The following is a 21573-nucleotide window of genomic DNA, read 5'->3' as shown; positions in this document are numbered from 1 at the left end:
AAAAGAGAAATAGAGTGAAAGGAAAACATGAAAAAAATGAAACCATGGAGTGAATCTGGTACAAATGGTTAAATTAGGTCTATGAAAGCACCTGCTGGGGCAATGTATTTTTTTTTAATCATTGAGAAAGGCATTTTTAACAGTATTTCACAAGCTCCTGCTATAAAGTCCTCCTCGCTAACATGTGGCAATTGGAGCTCAAGTTGAGAGAGCTGTCCCACAGAATAGTCAAGTAACAGCCTACTATATTTATAATCCCAACCATATCTTCCAGTCAAAATCCCTGACTCTTCCATTACCATTCCCAGGTATCGCCTGTTCCACTAGCAGGATGGACGCAAGAAAGTTAAGGGACATAGCAATCAGTCTGGTGAGATTGGCTCTGGGAATTCTCAATATTTGATCATCAACTCCATGAAGCCTCAGGTCAAAGAAGACCCCAGAAACCTGCGGATTACCACGCACCTCTGCTCAATTCATGAATCACTAATCCTCCATGTTGAGCATCACACGGAAGAGTTTTGGAGGGAGGCAGACTGCAAAAAAATCGATCATAGCTTCCACTCTGTCTCCTTTCATGGTTCAGGAAAGATCAATCAAACATCAAATTAGGAATTCATCCCCTTGCTAATTGTAAGATTTTGCTATGCGCAAAAATGGCTGTTGTATCATGTTTACATGAGCAGCAGCCATCAAGCAACTTGCTTCAGCGCTGCACTGGAATAAGAGAGATTAAATGCTTGGGCTGGGCGGGTAATGGAAGTAACAACAAATTAAAACATTTTAAACATGACATTTTGGAGATGTTTCTGAAATATGTGACATTGCACAATATACTTGAACCCTCAATAAATCCTATTAACATTCAGACTTTAAAAAGGTCAAAGCCTCAGCCAGGTTCTTGGAACAACACAGCTTTTTAAAAAAATCACATTGGACTGAGGAATATCGAATTGCATTTTATTTTGTTTTGAATTAAAGAAGTTGTAGCTATATGCTGCTTGAATACCTCTCCAAGGTGTTACGTGTGACATGGGCCTGAGGCAATAGTCCCCCATAAATTAGAATAAAATAGCCATGCCACTGCCTCAAGCTGTGCATTAAATATCTCCCCTGCCTCCTCATTAAGAGCACAATTTCAGGCCTCAACATTGGAAACGATGTGTGGTGGTTGGGGAGGTGGGAAGTGGGCAGAATTTGACACATTATTTACATACAACACCGATCTGTGGGGATAGGCATAGGCACCAGCATCAGTCCTGATATAGCGGTACGCTGGACTTGGCCTGGATCTGTGGATTTAAAAAAAAATGCAGAAACAGTAATCTGTGTGGTCAGAACCAAAATAAAATCTTCCTTAAACTGTGCTTCAAAGTAGAGGATGGACTTGAAGGGTTGACGGATCCAACATAAGCTTAAACTCAGAGAGGAGATTGAAGGGAGAGTTTAGATTTAATTACTTTACAGTAAAATTCAAGAGAGACCTGAATTGATAGAAAAAGTGTACAAAATCCTGGAGCCTCGTATATGATTTCATGGAGAATCTTGGGCCCAACATAGCTAGACCATACTGGTCTTTTCCAGGTTGCACACCCTCACCCTAGGACATCATTTAAAAAGAAGGGGGTCTCCCATTTAAAACAGAGACGTGAAGAATTTTTTCTCTGAGGAACGAGAGTCTTGGGAACTCTCTTCCCCGGACAATGGTGGAGGCAGGGTGAATATTTTTAAGGCAGAGGTAGATAGATCCTTGACTAACAAGGGAGTGAAAGGTTATCGGGGTAGGAAGAATGTGGAGTTGAGGCCACAATCAGATCAGCCATGATCTCATTGAATGGTGGAGCAGGCTCGAGAGGCCGAATGGCCTACTCCTACTCCAATTCGTATTCAGACTTCATTAGATTCTGTTTTATAGCAAAGAAATTCTAATTTACTCCTCAAAAGAATGTGTAGACTAAAACAAGAGAAAAAGTCAGGTCAGTAAGTGAGATCAGTTGGCCATTCCATTAAGTAGATGTTTTGGGGAATTAAATAGGACATGTCCAGCAAAACCGAAGGTGCACCTGAGTATTTGGGACCAATAAAACGGGTGTTTGGCAAATTGCACAAAATTTTGAGGTTCAAGAAGGATCAGAGGGAGGTTCTAACACATTTGGCATTCCCAATGGAAAATCATTGGCTGAAAGGGATTGAGCAATTTCTTCATAATGTGCTGGTAATGAGAAAATATCTTCGTTCAAATGTAAAAATTCACAAATTCACATTTTTGTAAGCATTCACTGTTTTACACTTAAAAAGACTAAACTGTTAAGATGGCAACAGCCAGTGCTTTTACTTTTTGTACACTTGCACTGATACAGTCAAGTTCTGTTAATAGGCCAGCGAATGCTATGCACTGCTAGATAAATAATGGTTTCACAAAGTTAGCAGAGAAGTGCACTGACTGGACTATTAATAGTTGAAAAAAATCAATATAAAACTATATGATCCTTCATTAAGTAGAAAGCATGAAATGCAATGCAGTGTACACAGCAAAACTATTTAGTTGATTTGTTCCTCTGCAAAGATCTAATAAATTTGGTGTTTTTGAGAAACAATTTCAGCTTTGCAGAGTGTAAATCTGGAGTCAGAGCCTGATCCAACTCAAGGGTGAAACAGAGACTCTGTGGTGGTATTACTCTCCCTCTGCTTTGGTTTAATGCTGGATATGGTGTAAATCCAGTGCGGTGCCAAACCTTGTTTGAGAAGTGCTCAGGGAGGCGGCATTCATTGGACTCCTGAATACTTTGCAAGTCTGCCTGATTGCAAAAGGTTAGAGACATCGGCCTGAATTTTTAGAACACATCCCCGTTGACTCAGACGACCCCGCAGCCACTTTATGCTTAAATGAGCACTGATTGGCACAAAAGCAAAAAATGCTGGAAAAACTCAGCAGGTCTGACAGCATCTGTGGAGAGGAATACAGAGTTAACGTTTCGAGTCCACATGGCTCTTCATCACATTGATTGGCAGTAGGCAGTACTTCCACTCCGCCTCTCCCCCCCCCCCCACCCCCATCAACTCAGCTGCACTGCAGTGGCTGGAAGAGGAACTGCATGGAGCTGCCTAAGCCGAAGTCCCAGGAACCAGGTTAAGTGTTAGGAGTCTAAGGTCGGGGAGGGTAGGGAAGGCCTCGGGAAGCAGGGGGTGGGGGGGGTTTCACTAGGTGGGGGCAATTGGTATCTCGAGGGATAAGCCAGCCAGGAGGGGAGGGAGGTCTAGAGGTCACCAGGCCTTAAGGGGAGGGCACCCCCAGTCAGAAGGGGGTTTCTGATGGAGGCATTTCCCCACCAACTTCCTGCCTGAGATCTAACTTTACCTCCATAGGGCTTCAATCTGCCTGCTAGCCTAAAAATTGAGACCGAGTAGGAAACGGCCCTTAAGTGGTCATTAACTGGCCACTTAAGGGCCTCATTTGGGGCAAGGGTGGGGTTCCCATCCAAGGCCTTTCCCACCCCAGCTTAAAATCACTGAGGTCGGGGTGGGCGGGAGTCCAGAGGGAATCCCACCCCCATGCCTAAAAACCCGCCGGGGAGGTGGTGGGGGACGGGATGGAGAGTAAAATTCTGGCCATGGATTTCTCCTTCCCTGCTCTCTTTTTTAAAAAAAAGTCCTGCCTGGGTATTTTAACCAAGCAAGCGATCTCGCCTAACTGATACTCTTAGGGATCATTCTATAGCTTTTTGTTTTCTCTAGGGAAATGTGTTTCTAGAGTGCTTGGCTTTTGCCTAAATAGGACAATAAAAAATTCCAGCCCAGCAGAATCAAAGAACTATAGACAAGACCTACTTGCCTGGAATCCGAATTGCACAGACTAATCGCTTGCACTGCAGCTACTGGGTGTCTATGTACCTTAATTCCAATTTTCCTGTAGGCATATTGAATTACATAGTTGGTTAGGTCTGTCTGTCAGTTTTGTTCTACATTAAACTTCCCTGGCTTGTATTTCTTGCTTAAATCAGTGATTTTAAAATATTTTAATTAAATCTTTACACTTCTTCAAAACACTGTTGCACGTGTTTATGGTTTGAAAACAATATCTACTGTGGTGGCACAGGGCTGGCAGACAACAGAATTATATCAAATTTTGAGAAGCAAGAAGGATGACATCAAAGAGCTCCACTCCAGTAAAGCACCATTTTGAATATGGGATATTGCACCAATTGCAGGCAATGAGAAGCATTTTCTTCTGAGAGTTGCTCTACTCTACTTTGAAAAATTGGAATTTGGGCCTCACCAACTGAATAGTACATTTTGGGTCCACATGGTCAGCCACACTGTTGTCTCACTCAGTGGGATTTCCCTTGTGTGATTCTATTCCTACCTGTGTGATTACAGCGCATTCAACAATATTGTTTCTATTCACTCTTTTGTCCCATCACTTCAAACAAATCTATCCTTTTTCTACACACTGGCCTCAGCAAGTTTATTCATTGGTATTGAGTCAACTTTCATAGGCATGTTTCTCTACAACCCTTGTGGTCTACCGCTTGTGGGTGAATCATAACTTCCTCTCCAGCTCAACATTTGGAAGACTAAGCTATCACGGTCAGCCCGTCATAAACTCTTCTCCCGAGGTCACTCCATTACCCTCCTTAACCCTCTTCGAGCCAGGCCAAACACTGTGTAGCGCCCTGTGCAATCTTGAGTTGAGCTTTAAATCCCACATTCTCTCCAGACCATGCTGGCCTATTTCTACATTTTACGATGCTAAACTCTAGACTTAGCTCAGCCTCATCCATGTTTTTGTTACCTACACACTGGAGTACACTGTGTCCCTGGGTCAAAAAGATGGCGTGTGCGATCTGATTTTGATTCACTGGCTGTTCCTTTAATAATTTTTGAACTGCTTGTGCATGGATTTACAGTTCAGACGTGCACCAAGTTTATTTCAATACTGTGGCCAGGATTTTCCGGCCCCACCATGGCGGAACCCGCCGCCGTGGGTGAGCCAAAAGCCCATCGACTTGCCGCAGGATTGGAAGGTGCTGACGGTGAGCAGGGCCGGAAGATCCCAGCTTACGTTGCAGGTCTTGCTCATGGGTTAGAAGTAGGGGCAGTTCAAACGTAATGCTGTGTCATTGGTTCAGTTTGTATATAAGTGATAGCTCTTTTTTCAGTCGACCGATAACATTTTTTCCACGTAGCTATTCTGTTGAAATAAGGGGTCTGTTGAAATCCCGAAAGAGAATAATAATTCCAATTTCCAAGTGATTAATAAGGCTCAAATAGCAGTAGGAAATTCAAGAAACACGTTAACTTTTAAATCAAGCATTAGCTTAGTTCTTAAAGCTGTGATATTAATTCGCTTATTCTAGTTGCGTTGACTGCAGGATGCCCACTGTAAATATATGTTATGACTGCTACGGTTGTATTTGTTCCATCTTCTGTAAGTTGAAAATATCAAGCAAATTTATTTTAAGTTCTGGTGTATCTTTGTTCTTGTCTTTGTAAACTTATGTGGCTTCATTCTGCCCTATCTATGCATTCTCCTCCATGACTCTGCACACTGGGATTTCCTGAATCTGGCCTTGTACATTCCTCCATCTTTAGTGGCATGACCAGTGCTTCCGTCTGAGTTCTGGAACTGAGCCAATGAGGTGGCAGAACATTGACTCATAAATGTTGACGTATGAAATCTTGACCAAAAATTGTTACACAGGAATTAAGGTGGAGAGTGCTCAGAAAAAGCACAAGTATTTTAATGTATTACCGTTATTAGTGGGGCTCCCATGTGATTGCACATGGGGCTTCATGAGCTGTGTTGTGTTAAAATGTCTAATTTTGATCTTTCCAAAGAATGCAACAACAAAACACCCTAAATCAATGGATAACAGAAGCTGCCTGTAAAATGGTGCAGAATTTTAATTAAAAATTTTAAAAGTTTTTTTTTTTAAAATCATACGATCTCAAAAGGAAAACTGAACAAACACATCATGGTGCACAAGTAATAAAAGGATGCTGACAAACACTGCACAATTGCAATTAATAAATTAATGAAGCACTGGGCACCAGCAGATTAATATATTCAGTAGTGGTGCTCGTTAAATTAACTAGCCGCAAGCAGTAGTAAAACTAAATGGAGGGGTGGTGAGGTATAAATTAATAAATTCATAGACCAGAAGGCACAATGACAAGTTAATAAGGTACTATTCCAACACACCGCACTATCCTAGTATCCCATGTAAAAGTTTCTGTTAGACTGTGGATTAAAATTACAATGGCTGCAGTTTGAAGGACATGTTGACTGGAACAGTGTTGCTACAATGTTGCTGTCCCGGAACAGAGTGTGCCATGAAAGACAGGGTGGTGCTGAGGAGTCCGGTCTAATGAGGAACTGCCTGGCAACAACGCTTTAATTGGCTCCTGACCAGGTGACCAGGGTTTGTGTGACAACAGTGCTGCGGAATAGCTCCTAACCTGAAGGAAAAAAAAACCTCTGTCTCCAGTGTGTGTCAGATTCCAGTAATTCTACAATAATAGGTAGCTGGCTTTTTCTCCTTGTAACTCTATAACCCTTTCTCTCTTTCTGGAAACCCCTGTCAAGAGGCAAAGGGGAAAATCACCGTTAGAGACATTGACAAGCATGTGCTCAACCAGTGAACTACAGACTGAAAGTGCTGGAAGACCACTTTGTGTCATCAACAAAGAACTGAAAAGAATTTGGAAGACATTGATCAAAATTAACCCATCAAATCTTGTACTCCAGAATTGGTGCTATTGAACGGTTTTATCCCATCCTTAAAATCCATGTTTTTGTGAGTCTTATATATATATGTGTGTGTATAGGAGTTTAAGAAGGGGTAGAGTTTAGGTTATAGAGTCAGAAATTAGTGGTTCATATTTCTTTCTTTTGCCACTGGTTAAAGACAATTTGTTCAATAAACAGATATAAAAAACAAAAAACTGCGGATGCTGGAAATCCAAAAAAACAGAATTACCTGGAAAAACTCAGCAGGTCTGGCAGCATCGGTGGAGAAGAAAAGAGTTGACGTTTCGAGTCCTCATGACCCTTCAACAGAACCAAGTAATATTAGGAGAGGGGTGAAATATAAGCTGGTTTAAGGTGGGGGGGGGGGGAGAGAGAAGTTGGGGGGGGGGGGTCCACCCCACCCCCACTAGAGCTGTACCTTGTGTCCTGCCATCCATTCTTAATTAGCACATTCGTTTAGATAATATCACCACTTTCAACACCTCTTTGTTCCTTTGTCTGTGACATCTTTTGATTATCTGCTCCTATCACTGCTTGCTTGTCCCTACAACCACAACCCCCCCCCCCCACCCAACTTCTCTCCCACTACCCCCCCCATCTTAAACCAGCTTATATTTCACCCCTCTCCTAATATTACTCAGTTCTGTTGAAGGGTCATGAGGACTCAAAACATCAACTCTTTTCTTCTCCGCCGATGCTGCCAGACCTGCTGAGTTTTTCCAGGTAATTCTGTTTTTTTGTTTTGTTCAATAAACAGTTATTTACTTATTAAGTTTACAAACCTGGTGTGCGTATTCTGTTAACCTGAATTAAACAATTAGGTGGGTTGATCAAACTTTTTCACTTTTGTCGTAGCTCGGGGAGCAGTGGGGCTTGATATTGCAGCGCACTATCCCCGGTGAGTCGCGACATCCATCTGTTTATTTACTAATGGGAAACAATGTGTTATTACACCACTTTCTGGATTTCCATTAACACAGATTCTTTGATGATACCAAATTCAGTCAGTCTGAGAGAAAAATAATTTTAAATACTTTATTTCAAAAATGCATAAGAACATGATCTCAACACTGAAAAGTATGATTTAGCACCACAACACAAATATATACCGCAAGACTCTACAAATCAAGAAATTATACACAAACTTAGCAAATATGTACAACATATTCTAACATATAAACAAGTTTACTACAGCAGAATTTCATTTATCAAATATTATGTATGTAAAAATCTTACCCTTCAAAAATAAGGCACATATAATTGTTAAGGTCAGTGCAGAGTCATCACTGGGCAACTGAGAATGGAAATGTTCAAACTGTGTTCATACATCAATAGAGTGATTTATTTTTGTACTTGTGGAATGTAGTGACAACCGATCCAAACATGAATATGATGAGTTAGACGATGGAGGTGCCTGTAAATATTATGTTGCAAGCTTTTTGAAGCGGTCCAGATTTCTGCGTGTGCGCAATGAACAAAGTTTTCAGCTGCTTCACAACCGTACACAAGAGTAACTCGGGAGTCAAAAAACAGGAAAATTCTGTGCTCTTATAGTCCACAACTTCCACACGTCTGTCCACCATGTCTAGCAAGCAACAGTTTTTAGAAATGGTAATACTGTATAGATACACTGTTTGCCAACACCAATTTTAAACAAAGAACTGAGAAGCTATCATTACCTCTTTAATGCACAAAAAGCAGCTAGACAACACTATTTTAAAAAAAATACACTTGGCTTTGAACCTTAGGAAGTTTGCCCAGATTTTGCGGTTTCTCCAGAAGTGTCCTATGTCCCACTGCACAGTGAATATACTCTGCACTTATGGGGAAAGATAAGCAAGGAGTTCTTTCCCCCACCATCTTCCAATTTCTAACATAAGTGCCATTGTAAATTTCCATTCTTGACAACAGTCTTCAAACTTATAATTGGAAGAGATGAAGAGTTTGACTTCTCCAACTCTTGAAAAAAACAAAATTACTTGAATTTTCAATGTTGAATTTTTTAAAATAACTTTTAACTGATTGAGGGCAACCAGGGGAGGGGGGAGTATCTCAATACTGATTTTTTTTTTAAAAGTTTGTTGCTTGCTTTTGCAAATTCTCTAAAGCAGACCAGCTGCAGAGTGTGACTAGTACATGTGGCAACTGTGAATATAAACTGGCAAAACATCATCATATTCATCTATATAAAAAAAGACACCATACACATCAATGAGCATTTCCGAGTCTTCTTATCCATTCAGTTTTCCGACTTAGTTGCTGATATTCAGGATCAACCTCATTTCGATAAGGTCTAAATTAAAATAAAAGTTAAAGCTGTAAAATTTTGCTCTTAGTACATCATGGGCCATAAACATGCAGAGTATGACATTAGGGGCAGATTATTCTGTTTGGTGTGCGAGGGTGGGCTCTGCACGCTGACGCGTAAAATGACGCACGGCGACGTCAGACATCCGTCCCGACGTCATTCTGATCTTTCATTCGGCAGGCGCACACCGGAGTTGGCTGTGTGCCTGCCGAACTGTCACAGGTCTGTTAAGGCCATTAATCAAACAATTAAGCCAATTGAGAAAGCTGCCCGTCCAACCTTAAGGTTGGCTGGCAGGTGAAGAGCCCAGGCAGCCTTCGCATTTTTCATGAAACTTCATCCACGGGCGGGATGAGGTTTCATGAAGGGTTTATAACTTTAATAAATATTTTTGGAGCATTTGCAAAACATGCCCCAGCTCATGTGACACTGTCACATGAGAGGACATGTGTAAATGATTTGTTAGCTTCTTTATTTAAAATTAACATTATGAAATTAATCTCCCTGAGGCAGCTCTGTGCCTCAGGGAGATTTCTGCACTCTTTCGCGCACATGCGGGTGCGCGTCACACTGGGCTGGCCTTAATTGGCCCGCCCATACAAAGTGGGCGGCGATCGGCTCCCTGCCTGCCCATGCCAGCTCCCAACCGACTGGGAGAAAATTCTCCCCCAGGTAGTTCCTCACACTGTGAAAATAATTCTTGACACCACTGTCATATTTCCAAATGTGTTCAAATGAAATGCCCTACCCTGAATTTTATAATTCTGCTTCAATAAAAGAGATGGCTGCAAAGCACAAAATCAACACCGGAAAATCATGGCTCTTTGGAGCGTATGAAAGAATAAAAGATTGGGAAAACGGGCAGGAGGTTAGTGGTGTAATGTAGTAACTAATTATGAGTGATCTGGGACTCACTCTGAATGCAGACTCAATTACAAGCAAGTTATCTGGCAGCATCACAAAGAAATTTCTTGCATTGTACTCGCATTCATTTCAAGCAAGAGCTTCCATTAGCATTACCTTTTAAAATTAAACTATTAAAAGAATGTTTAACAAACTTTCCCATTTTCCCCCTTTTATGGTTCAGCACTCAATAATTCTTTGGCGATTAGGAAAGATGTATATATTGTAGGTCTAAGTAGAGTCAGTTTTCTTATTTTTTTTGAGAGCAGTACCAATTCTTCATTTTAAGATGTACTTGACACATCATAGGTGAGCCACCTAGTTAATGGAGGAAGAAGAAAATGCAGGCAAGTTCATTTTTTGGATTGGTGGCACATGCATACTATATTCAGCACACCTTTATCTGAAAGATAGTTACTGCTCCTCAAGAGTGATCAATCCACTTTCTTTGGGTAAATGGTTGGAAATAAAAAAATGTACACTCAAATATATACTGTCCTTGGATGTAAAGCGCTTTGGGGCATCCTGAGGTCCTGATAGGTGTTCTATAAATGCAAATCTCCTTTTACTGTGGGCCATAATCCGACACTGTTTAAATGTCCAAACGTCAAAAGAAATTGAAGGGGAAGGAGAATGATCTGATCGTTAATTCAGTCCTTTTCTTTAACTGTAGAACACTGTGTCTTTGATTAAAAAACACAATGAACAAGTAAAGCAACATCTTGTTCACATGAAATGTGAAGACAACTTCAAATGATTGTAAAAGTTTTCTTACCTTAAAACTCCTCTTTGTTTAAAGTTGTATCTTTTAGTAGTCAGACAGCTCGGAGTCCCTAGAGTCAACATGGAATAATTTCAGCCAGTATTACCACTATTTTTTTTTACATAAAGGAAAAGATTCCCTCTTTTAGAAATCTTACAATTATATCCTTGGCACTAATGGATCTTTTAAGGCTTTATCACTCATTGGTTGTTTGAGTTTGCTGCCACCCCAACTGCAGGAAGCACATCCACCGACTATACAGTCGCAGTGCCTGTGACGTCACTGACACCTGCAGCAAGGAACATGATCATCTGTAATATTGAGCAATGTAAAGATATTTTAACAAGTGCAGCATCAAGGCAATGTGCTTTAATCACCATGGTTAAGGACTACAGTTTTCACAGAATATTGAACCCCAAAACACTAGTTAAAAGTCCTTGGATTGTGATTTGCTCATTGCCCTGCTCACTGCCTCACTGGCCACCCAGCTCCCGAACACTCACTGTCTCCATCTCACTCACCGCCCTTCTCCCTTGCTGGGGCGGTGAGTGAAGTGGCAAGGAGGAGGTCCGGAAACACGTGGGTGCAGTGAGTGGGCGGCAAGCGTACACCAGGCACACAATGGTGATGTCAGTAGCACTGTGCATGTGCCTATGGGTTGGGTGGGTGTCGACTTCCTATTCCAGACGCACAATGATGGCATCAATGACTTCCTGTGCCAGTGCGGTGGCAGGAGATGATGTTTTTGTTATTCTTTCACAGGGTGTGGGTGTTGCTGACCAGGCCAGCATTTGTGGCCCATCCTTAATTGTCCTCTAGGAGGTGGTGGTCAGCCACTGCAGTTCATGTGGTGTAGGTACACCCTCGGCACTGCTAGGAAGGGAGTTCCTGGATTTTGATCCAGCCACAGTGAAGGAACGGCGATATAGTTCCAAGTCAGGATGGTTTGTGGCTTGGAGAGGAATTTGCATGTGGTGATGTTCCTATGCATCTGACCCTTGACCTTCTAGGTGGTAGATGTCGTGGGTTTGGAAGATGCTGTTGAAGGAGCTCTGGTGAGTTGCTGCAGGGCATCTTGTAGATGGTGACTGCTGCTACTGTGTGTCATTGGTGGAGGGATTGACTGTTGAAGGTAGTAGATGGGGTGCCAATCAAATGGGCTGCTTTGTCCTGGATGGCGTCAAGCTTCTTGAGTATTGTTGGAGCTGCACTCTTCCAGGCAGGTGGAGAGTATTACATCACACTCCTGACTTGTGCTTGTAGATGATAGACAGGCTTGTAAGTAAGTGGCGAGTAAGGAGGCGAGTTACTTGCCGCAGAATTCCCAGCCTCTGACCTGCTCTTGTAGCCACAATATTAATACTTGCACTGAATGTTTAGCCCATTGCTGCAACCATGCTAACATACTGAACCAATAGATGACATGACTGATGCGAGTTAAAAATATTACACACCAGATACCGTAGACATAATGTGCTGAGAATTGCCTTAAATGCAGCCAGTAGCCATACTAAATTACAAGGAAACAAACAGGTAAAATACTCGTATCCAACAAGGCACTTTCTGAATCAAGACACAGATTCAGAGATAGCTCAGTAGGAGTTAAGCTTTATGCTCTTCAGATAGAGAGTTAGAAGCTCTAGAGATGTTAGGGGAGTAAATTTGGCACCTGACAGCTCTGAATTCTGCAGTTCCGGTAACCTGAGATCATCAGTATGCTAATGAAACTGAGGCAATTAACCCCAAAAGAGGTAAATTCTTCAAATATACTTCAGTCAGATTAGTCAATTAAATGGAGTGGTATCTCTGAAAATCAAGGGTATGAGAGAAGGTGTTTTGAAATGACAAATCAGTTTTTAGAAGTCAAGCTGTTAGTGTCTTTAGTTCTCTTTTTAAACAAATAATCTTTATGTGCAGGCTTCTGGTTGTAGGCCGGGATGTAAAGATCTGATAGTTCCTGGACAAAGAGTTACAGTAAAGGGGTTAAAAATTCACCTGGTGCCTTGGTAAATATTTGTTAGGATACAATTCAAGTGTTAACGATACTCATGTAAATAATCATAATATCATGCACTTAATACCTTACAAAACTTGCTGCAGAGACAAACTCTTCAGAGTTTGTTCACACCCTCCAAAAACACACTGATGTCAGTTATTTACATCCAAAGGTTTTTTTTGGATTGATCCAAAATGGATCACTTGCCTAAAGGCCAATTACATTTTCCTTATTCTTTCTTTCTCCCAAAACCATTTTGTTTGTGATTTTACAGGATTATGAAAGATATTTTCTTCCCTTTACTTCTCATAGTGGATTTATAGTTCTTCCTGAAGTGGAACTGCACAGTAAGCTTTTCCTACTGTTGAGTTATGTCTCCACTAACCCACACTTGGTATTCTCCACAGTTATAGCTGACTGGCAATCATATCCAATGTCAGCATCAAGCTATTCTGTAAAGATATACCTGTCTCCCCAGCAAACATTTGACCCCCTCATCAATAAAGAACAAAAACATATCTCAAACACTATTAACTCAGTATTTTAATTTAACATCTTAAAGTATATAACATTGACATTTAAAAAATAAATTCTGCCAATTACATCTTGGCCATTTGTAACTTCTCTGCTCAGTTGTCCTGTGACACACATTGTCTCATTACACTTTGATTATCGTACCTTCAGTGTCAGAGCGAAGACTACAACCTCCAAGATATAATTCTCTGAAAATGGCAGCCAAAGATAGTTTTTTGTTATTTATTTGTTCATGGGATGCGGGCGGCACTGGCCAGACCAACACTTGTTGCCCATCCCTAATTGCTCGAGAAGGTGGTAATGAGCCGCCTTCTTGAAATGTTGCATCCATATGTTGTGGGAACAGCCAAAGTGCCGTTAGGAAGGGAGCTCCAGGATTTTGATCATGCGACAGTGAAGGAACGGTGATATAGTTCCAAGACAGGATGGCATGTGGTTGCAAGTTGGTGTTCTGATGCATCTGCTGCCCTTGTCCTTCTGGGTGTTAGAGGTTGTGGGTTTGGAAGGTGCTGTCAAAAGAGCGCTGGTCAGTCGCTGCAGTGCATCTTGTAGATGGTACACACTACTGCCAGTGTGTCAGTGGCAGAGGAAGTGAATGTTGAAGGTGGTGAATAGGGTTCCATTCAAGTGGACTGCTTTGTCCTGGATGGTGTCAAATTCTTGAGTGCTGTTGGAGCTGCATTCGTCCAGTCAAGTGGAGGGTATTCCATCACACTCCTAACTTGTGCCTTGTAGATAGAGGACAGGCTTTGGGGAGTTAGGAGGTGAGTTAACTGCAGCAAAATTCCCAGCCTCTGACCTGCTCTTGTAGCCACAGTATTTATATGGCTTGTCCAGTTCAGTTTCTGGTCAATGGTAACCCCCAGGATGTTAATAGTGGGGGATTCAGCGATGATAATGCCACTGAATTAAGGGGAGATGGTTAGATTCTCTCTTGTTGGGGATGGTCATTGTCTGTCACTTGTGTGGCACAAATAGCGTGAAAAACTCAGCAATTCAACTGGTTGGTTTTGTGGTGCTTGATATATTGTGAGTGGTAGCTTTGAAGAAAAATTGAGGAATTTGGCTGCTCAGTTTTGTGCAGATTGCACCTGGTGACGGTTACATGTTCCTTGTTACTGCTTTTGATTCATTCTCATTAGCTAGTTGGTATTTGATTGGTGCCTTAACAGATAATTATTTTTGGATTAATTAGAACTCTATGTCTTACGGATACTTTATAGACATCTGTTTTTGGGTCCAATCATATGGCCTGGAGAATCTTTTCTGGTCTTCTACTTTGTGTGTGAGTGTGATGCCTTGGTATTCACACTTCCAGGTATGACCAGGATGAAAGACTAAATTGTAAAGATTTACAATATCTTCCATGAATATTCCAAATTAAATTTTTCTTGTCCTCCAATTTGCCTCTATAATTTATGAACCCTTGCTAACTAGTGCTTTTTGCACTAAGTGAAAATATCATTAATTCTAATTCTTTGGCAGGGCAGGCAGTCATGAGGGGAAATGTTAGAAATTTACTTAAGACTGTGTTAGAAGCATGCTACAAAAACACACAATTATGGGCATTTACTGTTCTGCATGGGAGACTGGCATGCTAAGTCTTAGGAAATGATGACAAGATCATGCAATAAAGATAAGCTGAAGAGTTAGAGCCAACACAATTAGGTTCTCATTTAACCAGCTAACCTCCAAGGTCCCATCATCTTGGTTTGAAAGGCTACTGTTCATATGATGAATCTGAAATATGCAACAATCTGTATTTGAGATCACTATTTCATGAAGGTTGGAGGAAAAAAAGAATGTGCCTTTTACTACTAAGGTTGTTACTTTCTCCCCAGTTATGTCCTAACAACAGCAGGTTTATATAAAAACAAAAAACTGCGGATGCTGGAAATCCAAAACAAAAACAGAATTACCTGGAAAAACTCAGCAGGTCTGGCAGCATCGGCGGAGAAGAAGAGTTGATGTTTCGAGTCCTCATGACCCTGTTCTGTTGAAGGGTCATGAGGACTCGAAACGTCAACTCTTTTCTTCTCCTCCGATGCTGCCAGACCTGCTGAGTTTTTCCAGGTAATTCTGTTTTTGTTTTGAGCAGGTTTATATAGCTCATCTCCATGCTAAGTGTCATTAATGAATGCCACTTCAAATCTTTTGTGCAAATTCATGCGAAAAATCTCAGATTTCACAAGCAGCTCAGTAAATTTTAATGAATGTGGATTTAAAATAAAGATAATATGTTGGATATCAAAGGATGTTAATTTATTTACTGTAGATTGAATTTTCACACTGTGTAGGTTGAAACTGAGATTTATCCAAACAGGAATTTCTTATTGCTATTGGGTAAACTGTCTCTTTAATTCAGGCAATTAGGGCCCATCTAGCTCTCCTCACTCAACAGTGCTAATTTAATGCAGAACCTTTGTTTTCACTTGAAGAAAGGATAGACGGGGACTCCAAATATTAATATGGTCCATGCCTACAGACATTGGTGTCAACCAATGAGATTGCATGATATATCCATGGAATTAAAGTACAACTCCACAATAACTGAATCACTGAAGGTGTGCAAGCTTTCAAAGAGAGAACGGCAGATAACAAGGATTTCTAATTTAGACAAAAAAAGCCAGTAAAAACAAATCCAAAAATCATGATCAAAGTAAACAAACTTCAGGGTCTCAATTTGGATGAGTGGACTTGTGCTAACAGGTCCTAGGTTCAGGCCTAACCAAAATGCCAATAAAAATCTATATCAAAGCCAGACAATAAAATATTTGATTTATAATAAATCTGGAGCACAAGTTTAAAATGTTGCATTTCCCTTTGAACATTTCCATCTTCAACTGCTTTAGATTATAATTTTACTATGTATACTCACCATTTAAAAGTAATTTTAAATGGGTAGAATGGTTGGAAAGGGCCTTGCTGGTGAAAAGAGCAGTGTCTCTCCAAACACTCCTAATGATCATTAAAAATCAATTTGTTTAAGGCTTCTGTGCCGTAAGATTCTATGGTTCTAAGCTCACACAGATCAACTACTTGACTATATGTTTATTTCATTCACTAGATGGCAGTAAAACCTCATGCTTCATTATCTCTGGCCAGAATTTGCGGTAAATAGGGCATCTAGCTGTATCTGCTTTTAGCCCTGCAACCTCAAAAGATTTTTGATTACAAAGTAGCTGAAAGTGAGAACTGATAATGGCACAGCGAGGGAGACAGGGCATCTAGGACTAGAGTGTACAGGGTAACCATCAGGGTGTCTCCCTGTCCGTGGGACTTAAGCGTTGTGAAATAAATATAGGAAGGACTGAGGAGGAGATTGATTAATAGAAGGTGGGTGCAATGTCAAATCAGGTAAAGGGAAAGAGAGGGAAAGAAATATTGGATTAAGAATGAGTGGAAAAGAAAAGGGAAGAGAGAGAAAGACTTAAAATCTTGCTGTTGACACTTTTGAAATCTCACTGAAAAGTTCAAAACCCGAGGATTTTTGTGATAGTTAATTGTCAGTGCCAGAGAGGCTGGTTGGCAATAATTAATAATTTACATATCATTTAAAATGTATTTATCCTACTAATTAATAGCCCTAAATATATGTGGCAGGTTTATAAATACAACAAAGTTGCATCATTTAATACATGCCAAAGGTGATGCAGAGTGCTAGATATTGTTTTTGTGAAACTAATAGTAGAGTGATGCAACTCAACTCAGACAAACTTTTGGGTATTCCATTTAACCATGCATCTGCTCCTCATCTGAAGTTGCTGTACCATTTATGGATAAATAACAGTGAGCACCGTTAGCTCATCATTATTTTGACAACAAATTCTGGCCCAACTATTATTAGATTTGAGGTTGTGTACTCAATAGTTGCATTGGGAATATTCAAATTAACACAATGGGAATCTATGTATTTTGACCTCAAAACTAAGTGCAAAATTTAAAAACATTTATTTGCAGAGCGCTCATGACTTTGAAAGCATGGGGCTACATTCTCCCTCCCCCTTTCACTGACTTAAATTGCACTAGTGTCACTTTGCTGTTATCACTAGTAACTCGTGTTACATTTCAATTATAAAAAAGGAGCAAATATCAAACTGCAGTACTGAACCAAACATGGATAATTTGGAAGCAAATGTATGGCTTTTGAGTCATGCAGCATTATGATAAGCACTGGAACTGAAATTTCAAATGTATGGGAAGTGATTAAGCACAATTGGCACAGCATTATTTCTGCCTCTCACAATTGTTGAGAAAATTATGAACTTAATTCAAAATTAACCAAAGGCGCACACAATACGGTAAGCAATGAGGCTGACATTCAGGCCAAAACAAGAAGTCAGAATAAACTAATATTTCCAACTTGCTACTAAAGCAAGCTGTCACAGTCTGTGTTACAACTCATAGGATTGTGCATGATGAAGGTAATTTAACTGAAAGTTTGAATTTCAGACAGCAATGCAGTCTATATTTTAATACTATCGCTTGGGACCTAATTTTGTGGGAAATGAGTGATTCCATTTAAAATTTGTTGCAGCATGTAATGTACACACATTATACACGAGACAAAAAGCTGTGGGAGAGTGGATTCCAAGTACCAACATGGTCAATGCATATTCAAGCCTTTGACCTCATCTGAATTAGTACTACTTACTCCTTGCCTCTTTCTCACAATTGTTGGGAAAATGAAGGTTTTAACTGGAAATGAGCCAAACACGTGCACACAATACACCAAGCCAAGGAGGCTGGCAGACATTAAGGCAAAACAAGAAAGTTTGACAGGGTGGGTAAAAAAAAGATGGCTTCATGCTTTTTTTTTAGTTTATCAGAATTTAACAATTTATGCAACGGCTAACACTGCCACAGAAATAATGGGTGTGAAATTGGCCTTTGGTAGGAATACAAAACACTCAATAGCGAGTCAACAGCCAGTTCTATATACCACTTGATTCTCTTTTCAACTAATTTCAATGGAAAATGGAGACTGCAGATGTGCTAAATTGTCAAAGACCGATTTTATTCACAATATACATAAACAAATTGTCCACATAGTTACTTGATAACTTGAGGGTTATATGATGGGGTCAACTTTCTGGCGAAATACAGTATTGTCCACCCTTGATCTCTGTATATCACCCTTGCATTCAATATGGTTAATAAGTTATTAACTGATACTCAAGTTTACAGACACATTTGGGATGTAGAATACAGAGTTAAGTATTCTTTGAATCAGAACATCTCAGTGCATATTACAATCAAATGCATTAATTTTGAAATGCAGTTAGCATTTTACAGGTAAATAGAACAGCTATTTTGCACACCCTAAGGTGCCATAAACAGAAAATTAAAGAAAGAGTATTTAATCTGTTTTAACTGGCATTGGCTAAGGGAAAGATGTTGATCAGGACACCAGAATAACTCCCTTCTCTTCAAGTGTTGCCATGGCATCTTTTAAGGGGTTTTGCTTTAAAGTCTCACATAAAAGATGGCATTTCTCATAATGCAGCAGCATTGGTACTCTTATTTATGAATACTGCAAACAGTAAAAGAACTAGGTCAGAATCCACAGCCCTGTTGACCCTGCAAAGTCCTGCTTACTAACATCTGGGAGCTAGTGCCAAAATTGGGAGAGCATTCCCACAGGCTCGTTAAGCAATAGCCTGACATACTCACGCAATCATACCTTACAGGTAATGTCCCAGACACCACCTTCACCATTGCTGGATATGTCACTCCTGCCACATCCAGTTGTGAATGGTGGTGGACAATTAAACAACTCACTGGAGGAGGCGGCTCCACAAACATCCCCATCCTCAATGATGGGGGAGCCCAGCACATCAGTGCAAAAGACAACAATATTCAGCCAGAAGTGTCGAGTGGATGATCCATCTTGGCCTCCTCTGGAGGTCCCCAGCATCACAATAAAAAAAAACAGATGCCAGTCTTCAGCTAATTCGATTCATTGTGTTATCAAGAAACGGTTGAAGGTATCCCTGACACTATTCCGGCAAGAGTGCTGAAGACGTTTTTTTTTAATGTTGGTTTTTTTAATATACTGCTGGCTAGGCCAGCATTTATTGCCCTTGTTCAGGGGGCAGTTAAGATTCAACCAGATCTGGATTCACATATAGGCCAAACCAGGTAAGGTTAGCAGGTTTCCTTCCCTTCCCAGATGGGTTCAAGGTTATCATCAGATGGTTATCATCTAATGATAACCATGAAACCATTGTCGATTGATCAAGCAGCTGATTGTCGATTGACCATCTGTCGATCAAATTCCACCATCTGCCAAGGTGGGATTCGAACTCAGGTCCCCGGAGCATCACCCTGGGTCTCTGGATTATTAGTCCAGCGACAATACTACAATGCTACCAACTCCCCACGTGCTCTGGAATGTGCCACACCCCTAGTCAAGCTGCTCCAGTACAACTACAACACTGACATCTACCCAGCAATGTGGAAAATTGCCCAGGTATGTCCTGAACACAAAGCAGGACAAATCCAACCCAGCCAATTACTGGCCCTTCCGGCTACTCTCAGTCATCAGTAAAGTGATGGAAGGGGTCATCAACAGTGCTATCAAGCAGCACTTGCTTAGCAATAACTTGTGCAGTTTGGGTTCCGCCAGGGCCACTCAGTCCCTCACCTCATTACAGCCTTGGCTCAAGCTTGGACAAAACAGCTGAACTCCCGATGAGAATGGCTGCCCTTGACATCAAGGCAGCATTTGACTGAGAATGGCATCAAGGAGCCCTTGCAAAACTGGAGTCAACAGGATTCAAGGGGAAAACTCTCCACTGGTTGGAGTCATACCTAGCACAAAGGAAGATGGTTGTCATCGTTGGAGGTCAATCATCTCAGTTCCAAGGCCCAACCATCTTCAGCTACTTTATCAAAGACCTTCCTTCCATCATAAGGTCAGAAGTGGGGATGTTCGCTGATGATTGTGCAATGTTTAGCACCGTTCGCGACTCCTCAGACACTGATGCAGTCCATGTCCAAATGCTGCAAGACCTGGACAATATCGAGGCTTGGGCTGACAAATGGCAAGTAACATTCATGCCATACAAATGACAAGCAATAACCATCTCCAACCAAAAGGAGAGATTCTAACCATCGCCCCTTGACATTCAATGGCATTATCATCGGTGAATCCCCATTACCAACATCCTGGGGATTACCATTTCCCAGAGGCTGAACTGGACGAGCCATATAAATACTGTGGCTACAAGAGCAGGTCAGAGGGAAGCTGCCTTCCCATGGCTCCCCAAAGCCTATCCACCATCTACAAGGCACAAGTCAGGAGTGAAATGGGATATTCTATACTTGCCTGAGTGAATACAGCTCTACCAACACTCAAGAAGCTCGACACCATCCAGGACAAAGCAGCACTCCTGATTGGCTCCCCATCCACAAACATTCACTCCCTGCACCACCGATGCACAGTGGCAGTAGTGTGTATCATCTACAAAATGCATTGCAGCAACCTGCCAATGCTCCTTAGACAGCATCTTCCAAACACATGACCGCTACCATCTAGAAGGACAGGGGCAGAAGATGCATGGGAATGCCACTACCTGGAAGTTCCCCTCCAAGCCACACATTATCCTGACTTGGAAATATATTGCCGTTCCTTCACTGTTGCTGGGTCAAAATCCTGGAACTCCCTCCCTAACAGCACTATGGGTGTACCTACACCACATGGACTGCAGCGGTTCAAGAAGGCAGCTCACCACAATCTTCTCAGGGGCAATTAGGGATGGGCAATAAATGCTGGCCTAGCCAGTGATGCCCACATCCCATGAATGAATAAAGAAGGTGAATTAACAGACTAAGTGTGGTTGAACACACAACACCGCACGATAGGTTTCAAATACGACCAAGACAGATCCTGCAGATTTATCAGCAACCCACCCAGATGTCAGTAAACATTGAGACAACCAATCTTAGTGAAAAAAACAAAAAGCTAAAAGCTACTGCGGATGCTGGAAATCCAAAACAAAAACAGAATTACCGGAAAAACTCAGCAGGTCTGGCAGCATCGGTGGAGAAGAAAAGAGTTGACATTTCGAGTCCTCATGACCCTTCGGCAGAACTGAAGTATAGTTAGGAGAGAGGTGAAATATAAGCTGGTCTAAGGTGGGGGGCGGGGGGAGAGAGAAGTTGAGGGTGGGGTGGTTGTGGGGACAAGCAAGCAGTGATAGGAGCAGATAATCAAAAGATGTCACAGACAAAAGGATCAAAGAGGTGTTGAAGGTGGTGATATTATCTAAGAAAAGTGCTAATTAAGAATGGATGGCAGGATACTCAAGGTACAG

At 41.2% G+C, this 21573-nt stretch overlaps 1 protein-coding gene across 3 annotated transcripts in view; it reads right to left on the bottom strand.

Moving 5' to 3' along the window:
• Nucleotides 1-7772: 7772 nt before the first annotated feature.
• ppp2r3b (protein phosphatase 2, regulatory subunit B'', beta) overlaps nucleotides 7773-21573 on the bottom strand; it is a 148959-nt gene continuing 135158 nt past the window's right edge. For all 3 annotated transcript variants that reach the window (XM_078545111.1, XM_078545113.1, XM_078545112.1), the window contains 2 exons: nucleotides 10738-10795; nucleotides 7773-9044 (listed from right to left, as the gene is read on the bottom strand). In XM_078545111.1, coding sequence (XP_078401237.1) covers nucleotides 10771-10795 — 25 coding nt within the window. In that variant the 3' untranslated portion in view covers nucleotides 7773-9044; nucleotides 10738-10770. The remainder of the gene's footprint in view (nucleotides 9045-10737; nucleotides 10796-21573) is intronic.

Source organism: Cetorhinus maximus, chromosome 7 (assembly GCF_964194155.1).
Source record: "Cetorhinus maximus chromosome 7, sCetMax3.hap1.1, whole genome shotgun sequence".
Classification (NCBI taxonomy): Eukaryota; Metazoa; Chordata; class Chondrichthyes; order Lamniformes; family Cetorhinidae; genus Cetorhinus; species Cetorhinus maximus.
The sequence above is the reverse complement of the archived record's forward strand: the minus strand, read 5'-3'. Positions and strand labels throughout refer to the sequence as shown.